The sequence below is a fragment of the Botryllus schlosseri genome, chromosome 6 (genome assembly GCF_051294905.1).
Source record: "Botryllus schlosseri isolate E-star chromosome 6, Bs_hap1, whole genome shotgun sequence".
NCBI classification, from domain to species: Eukaryota; Metazoa; Chordata; class Ascidiacea; order Stolidobranchia; family Styelidae; genus Botryllus; species Botryllus schlosseri.
The window spans coordinates 30,003,595-30,017,473 of NC_137241.1; the positions used below are offsets into that span (position 1 = coordinate 30,003,595).

The 13,879-nt window shown below is 40.0% G+C and overlaps 3 protein-coding genes across 5 annotated transcripts in view; 2 read left to right on the plus strand and 1 right to left on the minus strand.

Moving 5' to 3' along the window:
- The window catches only part of LOC145440652 (kelch-like protein 8), a 328,197-nt gene that overhangs the window by 22,338 nt on the left and 291,980 nt on the right, over positions 1-13,879 (plus strand). The window lies entirely within an intron of this gene.
- The window catches only part of LOC145440651 (uncharacterized), a 68,524-nt gene that overhangs the window by 18,332 nt on the left and 36,313 nt on the right, over positions 1-13,879 (minus strand). The gene's annotated exons all lie outside the window — the stretch shown is intronic.
- Positions 1,333-13,879, plus strand: part of LOC145440627 (uncharacterized) — a 28,138-nt gene continuing 15,591 nt past the window's right edge. Inside the window, exons 1-9 of one of the 3 annotated variants that reach the window (XM_080318315.1) lie at positions 1,334-2,438; positions 3,337-3,499; positions 3,814-4,127; positions 6,424-6,576; positions 8,467-8,646; positions 9,151-9,318; positions 10,454-10,621; positions 10,688-10,852; positions 13,685-13,855. In XM_080318315.1, coding sequence (XP_080174441.1) covers positions 1,419-2,438; positions 3,337-3,499; positions 3,814-4,127; positions 6,424-6,576; positions 8,467-8,646; positions 9,151-9,318; positions 10,454-10,621; positions 10,688-10,852; positions 13,685-13,855 — 2,502 coding nt within the window. In that variant the 5' untranslated portion in view covers positions 1,334-1,418. Of the gene's footprint in view, positions 2,439-3,336; positions 3,500-3,813; positions 4,128-6,423; positions 6,577-8,466; positions 8,647-9,150; positions 9,319-10,453; positions 10,622-10,687; positions 10,853-13,684; positions 13,856-13,879 lie in introns of all 3 variants that reach the window. The other 2 variants (XM_080318316.1, XM_080318317.1) reach the window with 2 other exon arrangements.

Here is a 13,879-nt window from a genome sequence, read left to right on the forward strand (position 1 = left end):
TATGGTCAGGGAGATCTAGATATCTAGTGATTGGCATCATCCTGGGTACGCCTATGGCTGCAAACTCATTCACCTCAGACACCTTTTGATAAAATGTAAACAGTTCGCTCTCATTCATAAAGTATAGGCTTACCATACGTCTTCTTTTTTGACTTTTTTGAAAGTGTCCTCGGAGGACGCCCTTTTGTCCTCTTTTTTGAGATTTTGTCCTAGGTCTGATATGCCGCAAATTAGCACAGAAGTGACGGTCCGGCGGATATTTCGGAGTGAAAAACGGTGAATTTAGCTCTGCGCGAAAAGATGACCTTTTTTTTTTTAGTCAACCGACCGCAAAGTGGGAAAAATTCACCGGTTTTTGAGAATTCTACTCCGGTTTTGTATCTTGCAAATTTCTGACAAAGTGTCCTCTTTTTGCATTTTCAAAATATGGTAAGCCTATCATAAAGTAATTTTTCTTCGGCGTTCATCGAGCGATTGACTTTGTGAGCCTTGTGATGCTCACTCGAATAAATTCAATCTTCACAAAGTCGGAGTTGAGAAGTGAGTTGACGTATAGCCTACACGCACCGTGGCTACGTAATATTACACATATGAGCATATCGCAAAGAATATTAGCTACGGTTATGGATGTAGATTGTAGATCAACAAGGCACCATAGGCCTATATTTGCAAGCAAGCTTTATATGTTTACTACTTTCAAATTCTTCTCGAGGTACTATTAGCTCAGTGTTCGGCAACCTGTGAAATTTCTTTACTGGTCCGTCAAAAGTTCGTTTATTTTTGCACCGTGATCAAGATCACTTATGAAAATTAAAAAAAAGATAATATCTAATGTAGTTGCATCGAACATGTGCGTTGCCGCCTTACTGGGTTCCATTTAGTGTATTAGTGTATGAGCTGCAATCAATTTGCAATGTCTAATATTTATGTGTTTTGAAGACCGGTCCTAGAAAACAATTCACCTTCAAACCCTCCACCGAGAAAAACAGGCTGCGGACCCCTGCTTTAGCTCATTCATTCTCGATGACAATCAAACGGACTCTCCGAAATTGGCTTGCCCAATCTTTGACAATGCGACACACTGAAAAACGATAGCTAAGCATGCAAGACTTGATCACTGTGACTTTCAAACCCCACAAAGAAACCCTATCTTACGTCGACTAGGCCCAAGTGGGTGTCTGATTGCAAAGACTACTCCAAGTCGTTTCAACACCTTACCCATCTTTGCATTGTATTGCAGTCTTGTGGTCTTTTGTAATGATATAATTTTAAAATTACTGATCCAAAACTGATGTCCCATTCGCAACATTACAGATGAATCGCTCAACACATTCCGGTCCAAAGTCAGTACTCACCTGGAACATTATTCCACACAATCGCGGCGCTTCCCCGTACAGCCGTCAATTAAAGTGGTCGACATGGAAGCGTCTCGGAAGAAAAACGTCGGATCGGAGGCGATTCACGATCTGGACTGTGTTGATATGGAGGAAGTTGATATTTCACAGATATTCGATAACGTTAACCGACGGAAATGCCGCCATGTTATGATATTGGGAGGTGTTGCGTCTGGAAAGACAGTGACGTTGCTCAAGTACGCCACGGAGTGTGCTGAAGTAAAACCGAACGATATGGTTCATTACGTAAATGGCGCGATTCGGTTGTACGGCGAGCAAACTACAGCCTACAAGCTGTTCTTTGCTCAGCAACTCAATACTGATTCCAAAACCCGTCTCACTAAAGATCAGGAGAATGCGGGATTGAATTGGATCGATCAAAATTCCGATAAATTAATAATCTGCATCGATGGACTACAATCATTCGCACGAATGGATGCAGAATGCACCGGCACCGGCATTGTAGAACCAGACCACCCCGAACGTCTACTGGCTAGCGTTTTGTCCGGGAAGATTTGGCCGAATGCTCGCATTTTAACCACTGCGAGATGGCCCGTCTATTGGAGACTCAACAGTGATCTCAAGCCCGATAAAGTCATCAGATTGGATGGTTTTAATGATAAGAGCGTCATAGCTGCGTATAGCAACCTCTTGAACGCCGAGTTTAAGACACGCGAATTGCTGGACAGATGTCTGAAGACTCCGCCATATCTGTCATTGTTTCGTCATCCTGTGTGCGTGTCTTTTACCGCCAGAGCAATCGAAGAAATTGAATTAAACGGATCTGCCAGCGACACTAGACTGCTTTTGATTGTGTTATGTCAATTACTCGAAGCAAAGCATCCAAACTATTCGCAATCGCAGGATCTCGAGAAATTAACGTACCATGTCATCGTGAAACACCGCGTCGTGTTTACTCCACATGATCTAAACAGGATCGGTGTGAATGAAAAGTTACTTGAAGGTTACGTCGAGGTGACGTCGTATACCAATGATGAAGGAAAAGTTCTGTCAGCATATGTTTTCAATCATTATCTTTTAAAGGTAGGTTCATTTCGTTTTACTGTGACCATTACTATGCAGCGTTGGGATGACCCAAGTCAATTTTTTGTATGACTTGACTCAAGTTATTTCCAATCCATAACTGAGTCAAGTTAGGGCTCAAGTCTGGGATCAAAGGGTCGAGTCCGGGTCATAGTGTTAAGACTCGAGGACCAGTCATTGTATGTAACTGTTCAGTTTCGAGTTCAAGTCGAATTCAGCCCAACTGTGTCAGTGTTATATATAATATTATGATCATAATATACAAATTTCCTCATTCTTAGCAGTTTCTTGCCCTAGTTTTCGAGTACCAGTAGTACTGATACTGATAGACGAAATACCAATGGTCTGGTAACTTTACTGTTCTTCAAAATGCCTGTCTTGGCCATCCGAGTTTCAAATCATGTGTGGTGACTCGAGTCAATACACCAATTAACTTAAATCGAGTCACCAAATATTCATTACTCGAGTCATTACAACCGTGCTAGAGTCACTTAGCCGAAATGACTTGACTTGGCGTTTCAGAAATGTGGATTGACTATAGTGACTCGGAGCAACATCTACGAGTCAATCTCCAGTCCTAGCATTGTGTAAGTGCAATGAAATACACATAGTCGCAAGAATACAAACTTATCTTTAATGTGATGTAGAACTGGCATGACATTATTAGTGGTCGCATAAAAGGTGCATATTTCAACTTTATGCATCTTTCATACTGCTATGATGTGAGTAATTCTAAACCTAATATTTGATTCAGATGCGAATAGTCCAGGTATTCGATTTCGCCCGCCTTACCAACAAAGTATAGGCTTTGTTGAGTAACAGGAAACAATAACTTGATATTCTTAATAAAATTAAAGCTTTGTTAATGTCTTTAGTAAAAATGTTATAAAATTTTCAGGAGATAATGGCAGTGTTGCATGTTTTGAACCACTCTCCCGACGAAGCCGGAAGAATTATTTCTGAAATCCGCCGTGAGTCCCGAATGGAGGTTTTGGAAATGCTCTTGTACGGGACTGTGTTAGATGGAAGTGTGACGCAGAGAATGGCCAAATATACTGAAGGTTTGGCGTGGGTTGAACGCGTTGTTGTAATAAAGTCACAGGGTTCCAAGTCTCAAGTAAATTTGACTTTTATAGTTTTGACTCGAGTCAAGTTGAGTCATTTTCACTCTGCCGAGTCGAGTCCCAATTTCGCGAGCCTCGGATTCACAATGACTCGAGCTCAACACTATGACTCGACCCTCAACACTATGACTCGGACTTGACTCGAGTCAAAACTATAAAAGTAAGAAGGACCTGTGACTCGGAACCTTGTGACTTGGTAGCAATCCATTGAATTGCGTTAAGATCACTGAAATCAATCTCGTCCGTTGCAGGCCGAAAATGTTCGATCGAGGAATGCCGAACAGTACTGTTAGAACAACTGGTAGCCGCGGCAGTTAACGGATGTTTGAGCGACTGCCGTTTGATCAAGATCCTGTACGAAACCGGCAATGATGTCATCGATGATGTCAAAAGTGAAATCCGATCCGTGTCGGTGGTCCCGGAGAAATGGCGCCGTCAATTTGAGCTGATGGCAGTGTTGGACCGATGCTGTCCTCTGGAGAAACTGAGTATCAGTCAAATCACGTTTGATGAAAAGTGCTTGCAATTTGTCAAAAATCGGAGACACGAAATCGGAATTTTTCAGGTTAGCTTAGACCTGCAGCTTTTCCAAATTAGATTAGAATTAGATTACCGGTACTGGCATTTCGCTCTAATTTAGTGAAATTAGGCGAAAATTTTCAACTTTTCCAAATTAAATTAGAATTAGATTAGAATTAGATTACTGGCATTGGACAACTAGAAAGTTTTCAGCTTTTCCAAATTAGATTAGAATTAGATTACTGGCATTTCGCACCAATATAGTGAAATTAGATAACTAGAAAATTTTCAGCTTTTCCAAATTAGATTAGAATTGGATTACTGGCATTGGACAACTAGAAAGTTTTCAGCTTTTCCAAATTAGATTAGAATTAGATTACTGGCATTTCGCTCTAATTTAGTGAAATTAGATAACTAGAAAATTTTCAACTTTTCCAAATTAGATTAGAATTGGATTACTGGCATTTCGCTCTAATTTAGTGAAATTAGACAACTAGCATTATCTAGTCGTCCAAGTCTGGCTTAGACCAGTGGTTTCAAACTCAAATGGGCTAGCGGGCCAATTTTCTTGTGTTTGATGACGCCGAGGTCCGCAGCATCAGTAGGGGGTATTCATATTCAATGTATTTCCCAGTAGGCCTTATTTTATCAGATGAAATTGTCCAGTTGTCGTCACGCGTCGTAAAATTAAGATTTACTATTGCAGCAATTGAGGCCTGGCACAGAAAAAAATCACATTTATAAATATTTGAATAAAACCGTTCTTGTACTTGGTAGAGAGTAAGCACAACTGATCTCTGCTGAGCAGTTGCAGTAGTTTTTCGAGTAATTTTGGAGTGAATTTTAACTCTTTACATCTGAAAAAGATATCTGGCACAGGGGTCGCCAACTCAAAACGGGTCGCCGGCCACTTTTCAAAATTCGTCGAGGCCGCGGGCCGCATGACTTCAATATCAAGATAGAAATAGGCAACGAAGTTTAACAGCTACGTTTTGATAACTCTACGCCAGCACAGCGCTGTTCTCTCTAACATGGGAGACGGGCATAGTTACCACAAAGGAAATGATATTTATTGAAGAAATACCACACCAAAAATTTTTATCATCACCTTCTTTCTATTTTGAACAATGAGCTACACACGGTACCTGACAACATTCTTCAGTAACTAGAGAAGATGTGAATATGTGGCCAACCTTTTTGCTATTCACGGCCGCATTTCGATTAGCCTACTTATTTTGGCTACGGCTCAACGGCTGCATTCCAGTACATAGTCGCAATGAACTAATTGCAGGCCGAATCCCCACGATAAGCTGTCAATGTCATTGTCCATTGTCCATTGCCGGTGAACTCCAGACCAATCTATTTACTCCTATCGGTTTACTCTGCGCACCGACATCGTGAGCAGTCCTGTTATAAATAACCCCAGGGATCCGTTTCTGGGTCGCGCTAAGCGCGAAAATTTTTTCACATTCTCCAGCGAAATTTTTTTCACATTCTCCAGTAAATAAGTGTCGACGGTAACATAATTTCCCTTCTACTGCCGCAGATTTGGCCATTCCTGAACTAAAGAATTGATATTGGGGTTAGCTAGACACAGTACTCGCTGGAGAACTATCTCCTCGTAAAGCTTGGTCTTAGTGGGCCATTGACGTCAAGGCAATATGCCCATTCATATCAGCAAATCCTTCCTCCGTGGAATGATATTACCATCGCCGAAGCCGCATCACGAGTGAGGAATAGTGATATTGAGCACATGAGAATACCACACATTAAACGCCAATTTCATTGTATTTAAACTAAAATCAATCTCACATTTACTGAGTTGTCTTCTGAAATTTCAAATCAGGTCGCGGGCCGCAAAATATGACCTCGCGGGCCGCGTGTTGGTGACCCCTGATCTGGCACGTAAGTATTGTCAAATATTTGAAAATCGAAAATTTCGAAGCGGGCCACACTAATGATTTTGACTCGAGTAACTTCGTGTATTGACTCGACTTGTACTCGAGTCACAGCACATGACTCGCGACAAAACGGCCGAGGAACTGTCTTTTATCTGTTAGAATGAATCTGATATGAGTAGAAGTGGTAAAAGTAGTTATTGGTGATGCTAAAGTACAAGTATAAGTAGCGATATCCAAGTAAGTGAAAAGTAAACATTCTAGGCGTAGAAGCCTCAAAAAATGAAATAGAAGTAGTCTAAAATCACAACCACTTGAGGAAGTAGTTTAAGTAAGTAAAATCTACTTCAAGTACCTCCAAAAATTACACTCCGACTTGACCCTTCGTACCTTGACTTGTGACTTGGTTGCAACCCCGTTCTAAAGTAGAAACTCAATCTTCAGGCCGGAATAGAAATTCCGGAACTGCCAACGTTCGAAGATATTTCCGCTGTGATCAGCGCCATTGATTCCTGCGACGAAATCATGGGGGTAACGTTAAGCGCTCAAGATGAAGTCAAGAACCAGCTGCTGTCTCTGTGGACAGAACGACATCAGGCATGTGTTCCATTTTACATTTCACCTTCCGGGTTTCCGCGTTGGTCAGTGCAGTAGGCATGGGCAAAATGGACTACCTAAATCAGGGGTGTCAAACTCAACTGGCGTCGAGGGCCGGATTCACACCTTCAGATCGCTCTCGGGCCGCACCAGTCAAATCATTCCAAAATATAACCTCAAAACCAATGCCCTTGTATTTCATTGAATAATACATTATGAATAGTTACATAATTACTAGGGCAAGTTTTTGCAATTTTTTTCACAGCTTCCTAGGTACTCAGAATCTATGCAATATGATGTTTTAAGCTGTTTGGAGGGATTTTATAGTGCAACTTTTTGCAACTTTTTACTATTTTTCATGTCACTTTTTGCTGCAACTTTTATCAAATATTGCGTTAAAATGTAAAGGAGTGATTTAATAACGTGCTATAAACTATTTCTAGTATAGTTCTATTCTCTTTGATGTGCAAAACAAAGCTATGTGATGGGCTAGCTGCATCTCACTGTTATCTATGAGACAATGGCTTGTAAGCAAGAAGTTCAACTACCCCTGCCAAGCACGTCCGTGCCCGAACAATATGTAAATAGATCGCCTTATTAATTTTGTCCCATTTCACAAGCGCCGAGGCGAGGGGTTATCGCTATGCTGTTTGCCTTTTTTGGGGGAATGATTCCCACATGGCGTAATTTCCTTCTATGTGCTGTAAAAATATGTAATTTTTGGTGGTTTCGCCAGACCGTGCGTTAGAAGGCATCAAAGTAACAAATTTGACATCTATGCAGGAGCTAGGTTATACAACGGAACCACAAATTTGACATCTATGCAGGAGCTAGGTTATACAACGGAACCAATCGAGTATCTCATACCCCAATAATTCAGAAAAAATTATGAATGCAACTTTTGTTCAAATTAAATGCAACTTTCTCGCGCTTTTAGCACAACAAAAACTTGCCCTTATAATTTCAATACATTACGGATCATAGTGGTTCGATTTTAGCAACACCTTTATTCATAAACAGCGGAATTGGCTGTAGTCAGATGATTGGACGGCGGTAATAAACCGATACAACAATGGCTCTAACAATGTAACAAGTTGGCATATTTCTATGGTCCATTTTTTTAGGCGATATGCCGACGTCAACCCTGAGTATACGCTGTAAGGAATACAAAAGATTTAACTGCAAATTCGGACAGTGGAATTTGCTTCATTATTATTATATTGCGATTGGGTTTTATCTCGAAGACAGGGGCCTTTTGAGTCAGAAGTGATGCCTCAGTGCGACCACAGATGTTTAAATTATTCATCTATGGTTCTATTATATTCTCATTGAAACCTGCATATAAGAGTTTCGTATTGGCGTTTTCGCTTCTGTGAATAACTCGTTTTTGGTCATTTTTCCATAAATCTCTGGACTCACTATGCTCTATTTTACGTTCTCAGAACTGGGTGTTTATTAGGGTTACCATACTTCCTCTTTTAGGAGGAGTTGTCCTCCTTTTCGAAGAAACCGAAAATGTCATCCTTTTTGACAATTTTCCTTCCTTTATAACTTTGAGATCCAGGCGATTGTATACGGTCAACAACAAATATCATAAATGACGCAAAATAGCATTTTGTGACTATGCTGTGTGTTGATCACGACTTCGCGGAAATGTATTTTCCATCGCATAGCTTTATGCCGCTGTCTGACCGATCATGGTTGTAAGACTTTCGTAGTGGAAAATAGTATTGAATCTATAATTTCACATAATTTTAATACTCGATAGAATCAATAAATTTAATACTTGATTGAGATATGTACACTCGTCATGTGCCCATCTCTCCTGCACACATTTTTGGTGATTCACTGTTCAATTATGAAACCAAATTTCTTTCGCGATTGCTTCAGGTATTGTGGAACGTTTTGGGCGTCAGAAATCTCGGATCCCAAGAAACAACTTTGAGGATATTCAAATTTCTCTCCAAATTAAAAATTGAGTCTCTACTACTGAATTTCACTTCGCAGCTATCGTTTGACGCCGATGATTTGGCCGCGTTTTTGGATGACCATTTTCCGGATAAATTGCAGGTGAATGTCAATCAGGCTTGTAAAATGCCAGCGATATAGTTAGTTGTCGGTCAGCTAACTACTGCTTTTAGAGCATTCTAGTTCAATGGAATTGGTCTAGTTCTAATTCTAATCGCAGATTTTAAAAAGTGAGTAGTGCTTGCTGTAGTTCTAGTTGCAGTTCTAGTTGCGAATTAAAAAAAATAAATAGTGCTAATTGCGGATTTTAAAAGTGAGTAGTTCTAGTTGCGAATTTTGAAAAGTACGATAGTTCTTGTTTACTTCTAGTTGTGAGTTTTGAAAATTAAGTAGTACTAGTTCCACTTCTAGATGTGCGTTTTGCAAAGTGAGTAGTTCTAGTTTCAGTTGTTATTGTGCATTTTGAAAATCCAGTAATTTCCGTAAGTCTCATCTCAATTGTAAACCTGGTGTCAGCACTTGTATCTCGCCTTGAGATCATTTCCTGACATTGCCGGAGCCAAAGTCCGATTATATATAAATATACAAGTGTGATTGATCGTTTAGCTGAAGAATCTCGTGATAGAAGATATCGATCTCAGTAGCGCTCGTCTCGAGCTGTATGCTGCGATCTTGCAAAAAATGAAACTCGACTCATTGAAGTTGAACGATTGCGATCTCACTGAAGGCAAGATATTCCGACTTGCGCTGAAATGCAGAAATAAAAAGATTTCGGTACGTGGCTGTCGGTCTTATTCACATTAATAATTTTAATGTCGAAGCTCATCTCAAGTTTTCATAACAATATCCATTGCATGAATATGTATATTTAAACTCAAAGACTTTTCAGGTACACCATGCTACATGTTTTTTTTACAAGTTTCAAAGTTTAATATTGTATCGAAACCATAACTGTTGTTGGTAAATTAACTGTTAGTGGCAAGGCTCGTGTAACTTCAGTACTTGAAAAGATTGCAATAAAAATATATTTGAACTTTCAACAGGACTATCTAAAACTCTTGATATCCCTGACTTTCAAGTATACTTCAAAGTTTGTTGTTGCCATTGTTACGATATGAATTTCATGGTCTGTAATATTGACCGTTACGTCTTACATCGCGATATTTGCTATTCATCGTTGTTTTAGACTACTTAAACAATTTTGTCAGGTTGACAGTAAAATTGCAGTAAAATATTTTATCTTGATAGAAATAAATTTTTGAACTCTAATACCTTCGCTTCTACAGTATGGAATTGAGCCTAATTTGAAATGACTTTTTTCCTCAAATAGTACTGGCTACTTGATAAAATTGTTAGGTTACCTAATTAAACGGTGCACACCAAATTTGGTTCAATTCCAACCAGTAGCCGCATTGCTACAGAAGAAGAAAGTTTTTTGTTTATTATGTAAAAATAAATGAAAAAATTTCAAAATTTTCTGTTCAGCCGATGAAATTGTTAGGTTGTCCATAGAAACAATGCTCGTCAAATTCGGCTCCATTCCAACCAGTGGAAGCGGAGTTATTGCCGTCGAAAATTTGGATTTGAATAAAATACTATTTACGGTGGGCAGACCTATAACAAAAAATTTAAGAATTTGCCAATGAGCTAAATTTGGTGTGCAGCCTTTAATTAGGTAACCTAACAATTTTATAAAGTAGTCAGTACAATTTGAGAAAAAGTCATTTTTGAACACCCCTAGTGTGCAGTGTTTTTTTTAACCAACCTAACAATTTTCTTGAATAGCCAATAAAATTTGATGACGAAAGTTATTTTTGAACAGTACTAATATATATTCTTGCAATGGATATTGTTATGACAGCTATTTTCAAGTTCTGTACCACGAACCTGATATTTAAACCATTTTCAGTTCAAGAAATTAATCGTGACGGACACCAATCCGTCCGCCAATGCGTTTGGAGTCTTTCCTCGTTTGGTGCGAGACGCCGCGTGCCAACAGATCACATTTATGGATTGTGTGATCACAGAAGGAATGTTTACAGGAGAGAGATATAAAAGTCACATCGACACCGGCAAGGTAGAATGATAGCTTGTTTTCCAAAAGTGAATATATATTGCAGGTTTTCTGAATTCGCCATTGCAGCTCCGTGTGAGTTTTGTGGACTGCTCCATCGAAGGCATGGCTTTTGAGGAAATTGCTTCTTCTGTGGCCGCCGTCAAGTGTCTCGAGCTCGAGTTTGTACGAAGCGACTTCACCACCTACAAGATATTGAGCTTTTGCCGGGGCTGTCTCAGGCACGGAGTTCAGGTAATCCAGCTATAGAGTACGATCGATATCAGATTTTTGAGCCTTCACCGATTGCCCTGATGTATTCGGCCGATATTCAAAAGATAATAGTTACGCATTTTGAAAAGTGAGTAGTTCAAGCTCCAGTTGCGCATTTTGAAAAGCGTATGGTTCTAGTTGTAGTTAAACATCTAGCCAAGTGGTTATTAACTGGTATTTCCGAGTTTAAGGGGTTCTATGCCGATGAAGACACAAACTTAACTGGTACATATAAGTTCTGATGTCTTGGCCATCATTGATTGCAGATAATTACTCCTGACCAGTATTTGAATTGTGACTATTGTGTTGGTATGTGCAGTGGCGTATGCAGAAGAGGTTGGCCGGTCGGGGTTCGAAGTCGAAACTCTGTCCTTCTGAAATGCCAACTTTACCACTAGTATTTATTAAATAATTTGCAATTAGGCAGTTGGTATCACACATTTGCATTTCAACTGATCAACAGGATAACATTTCCAAAGTTATATTAGCAAAAAAACGAAATGTTGTTGCAAAATAATTTATTGTGTGCTTGCAAAGCCAACTGAAGATTGGATTAGCCTGACCGCGAAATTAGAGAAAAATAAAATATCAGTTACGACGCAGTGGCGTAGCCAGGGGCCAGCCACAGTTTTTCGTAGATCTTAGTATATTACGATAAAGTATAATATTTCACGTCATATTTATTTACATGTAAATTTTTTCTTGTGTATATTGCGATTTTTTTCACTCCATATCTTGCTTTTAATATTGATACCTCTCCTGTAAATTGAAAATGAACATTGAGCAATACACCTAATTGTCAGTTCTAATTAAGCTCCTCAATTATGAGAGAACGTGTCGTCCAACATGCATGAGCCTGAGCAGTATACACTAGGGACGACTTGCAATATATGCAAGCAGGGGCGTAGACAGGGGGGTAGAATTGAAGAACGTTCTACCCCCTTCCAGGCTCGATTCTATCCAGAAAATCCCAAGTCAACGCTATTGCTATAATAACATTTCTTCACGATATCGCCTAATTTCAATTTGCTGCGTGCGACGCCGATTGCCGTTGCTGATTACATGCCTTTTTCTCGTCGATCTCTCGTCTACGGAAGCGCGTCTATGCAAGCGTGAAAGGGTCATTGTTACATTTTTCTCTCGGCGAGGGTAAGCGATCAGCTTAATCCCTTTATTCTGAATGCAGTCGTCGAGCAATAATAACAGTAGTCGCGTCGTTCACGCGTTGTTTTCTCATCAACAGTTCATTGTAAACGATAACGAACATTAATAACATGAAAATAACAACTTATAGGTGAATGAAATCCTGTTTTAAAGCAATCGCATCTGATTCATGCTTTGCTGAACTCAAGCCTGTTCCCCAAAACAGCGTGAAGACAATACATTCGATTCACATTTTATTTTTGACTCCATTGTTGTGCATTGTCTTGACCTCAATGACCATCTATACGTCATACTAGATTATGCCTTTCGTGATCGGTATCCCACCAGGACGCATTCAGCCTTCAATAGCCGCGCCGAAACTTGTTTGAGGTTCCCTCCCTTTGCGAATAAGTCATTATTCACACGCGTGACACGCCGATACAATTAGTATATGCGCCATGTTCGAAATGAATGGAATTGAAACGCCGAGAAGACGTTACTCTTACACGCGAATTATATCATGTCAAAATTCATGAAAATATAACAGATTCTGCGCTGTGTAGATTGTTCGTCGTGAAATGTTGTTCTTGCATTGTTTCAACGTCGATTACTTATTTGAATGCAAATAAGATCTCCTGCACTGTCACAGGATGAGCGCGTGCGCATCGTAGCATGATCCCGTGCAAGTTGTTGATTGCTAACACGACCCGTGCAACCTGTTGATTGCTAACTCGCTTTCAGTGATTAGATCCAGCATTAGTTACGCTTTCAAAAGCGTACGCCATACCTTTAGCGATAGCGACTTCTATCGCTAAAGGTATGGCGCATAGAGGCTCAGTCTGCCCCCTTTATTCAGTTCTACCCCCTTTTTATCTCGGCTGGCTACGCCCCTGTATGCAAGTAACAATTTTACTGACTGAATTCACTAAATACTAAGGCAAGTTTTTGCAACTTTTGCAACTGTTTGTTACATCTTCCGGCAGCTTCCTAAATACTCGGAAGTTATGTAGAATACTGTTCTGAGCTGTTTGAAAGAATCTTATAGTGCAACTTTTTGCAACTTTAGTCCATTTTTTTCCTGCAACTTTTTGCATTATGAAACATTTTGCAAGTTTTTTCGATTTTTCACGCTACCAACTATTTACTGGAAATATTTGGCAGTATATGTAAATAGGTCGCTTGATTATTCGACTGAAATACCGTAAATCAGCACTGAAGTAACGCTCCAACGGGTATTTCGGGAGCTGAGCCGGAAAGTTGACCTTTATTATTTATTTTTAGTCAACCAACGGAGAATGTGGATAGGAAATTGTTTTTCGGGAGTGGAACTGGAAAGTCAACCTTTTTTTTTAGTCAACCGAACAAAATGTGGTCTTTTGGTGCAAGTTTCGTGAAAAATAAATACAACTTTCCACGGATTTGACTGTAACAAAAACTTGCCCTATTAATTACGTTTGAAACAACTTTAGTGTTTCACGCGGCTAGGACATAAATGTACATTTTTCGTGACATATTTGTTATCGATGTTGGTGAGTAGGCCCAGGCAACGGTTCGTAGCTTAATTGTGGCCCTCTGGGCGAAAAGGTTGGCCACCCTTGCCATAATCGGTCTGGTTCTACTTCCAACGCACATTGGTCATCAAAACAAATCCACCTGACTTCTCGTTTGCAGTTGAGCGCATTGCTGCTTTGTAGCGCGGACCTTTGCCAGACTGGCTTCAGCTATATCGGTGTCGCGCTGTTGGAGACGGCCTGCAAACGTTTGCTCATACGCAGGTGCAACGTTACATCCACCAAGCTGGAACGTTTTCTGGACGCGATATTCAGAGCCGACAGCGAAACGGTCAGCAGATACGTTAATATCGTT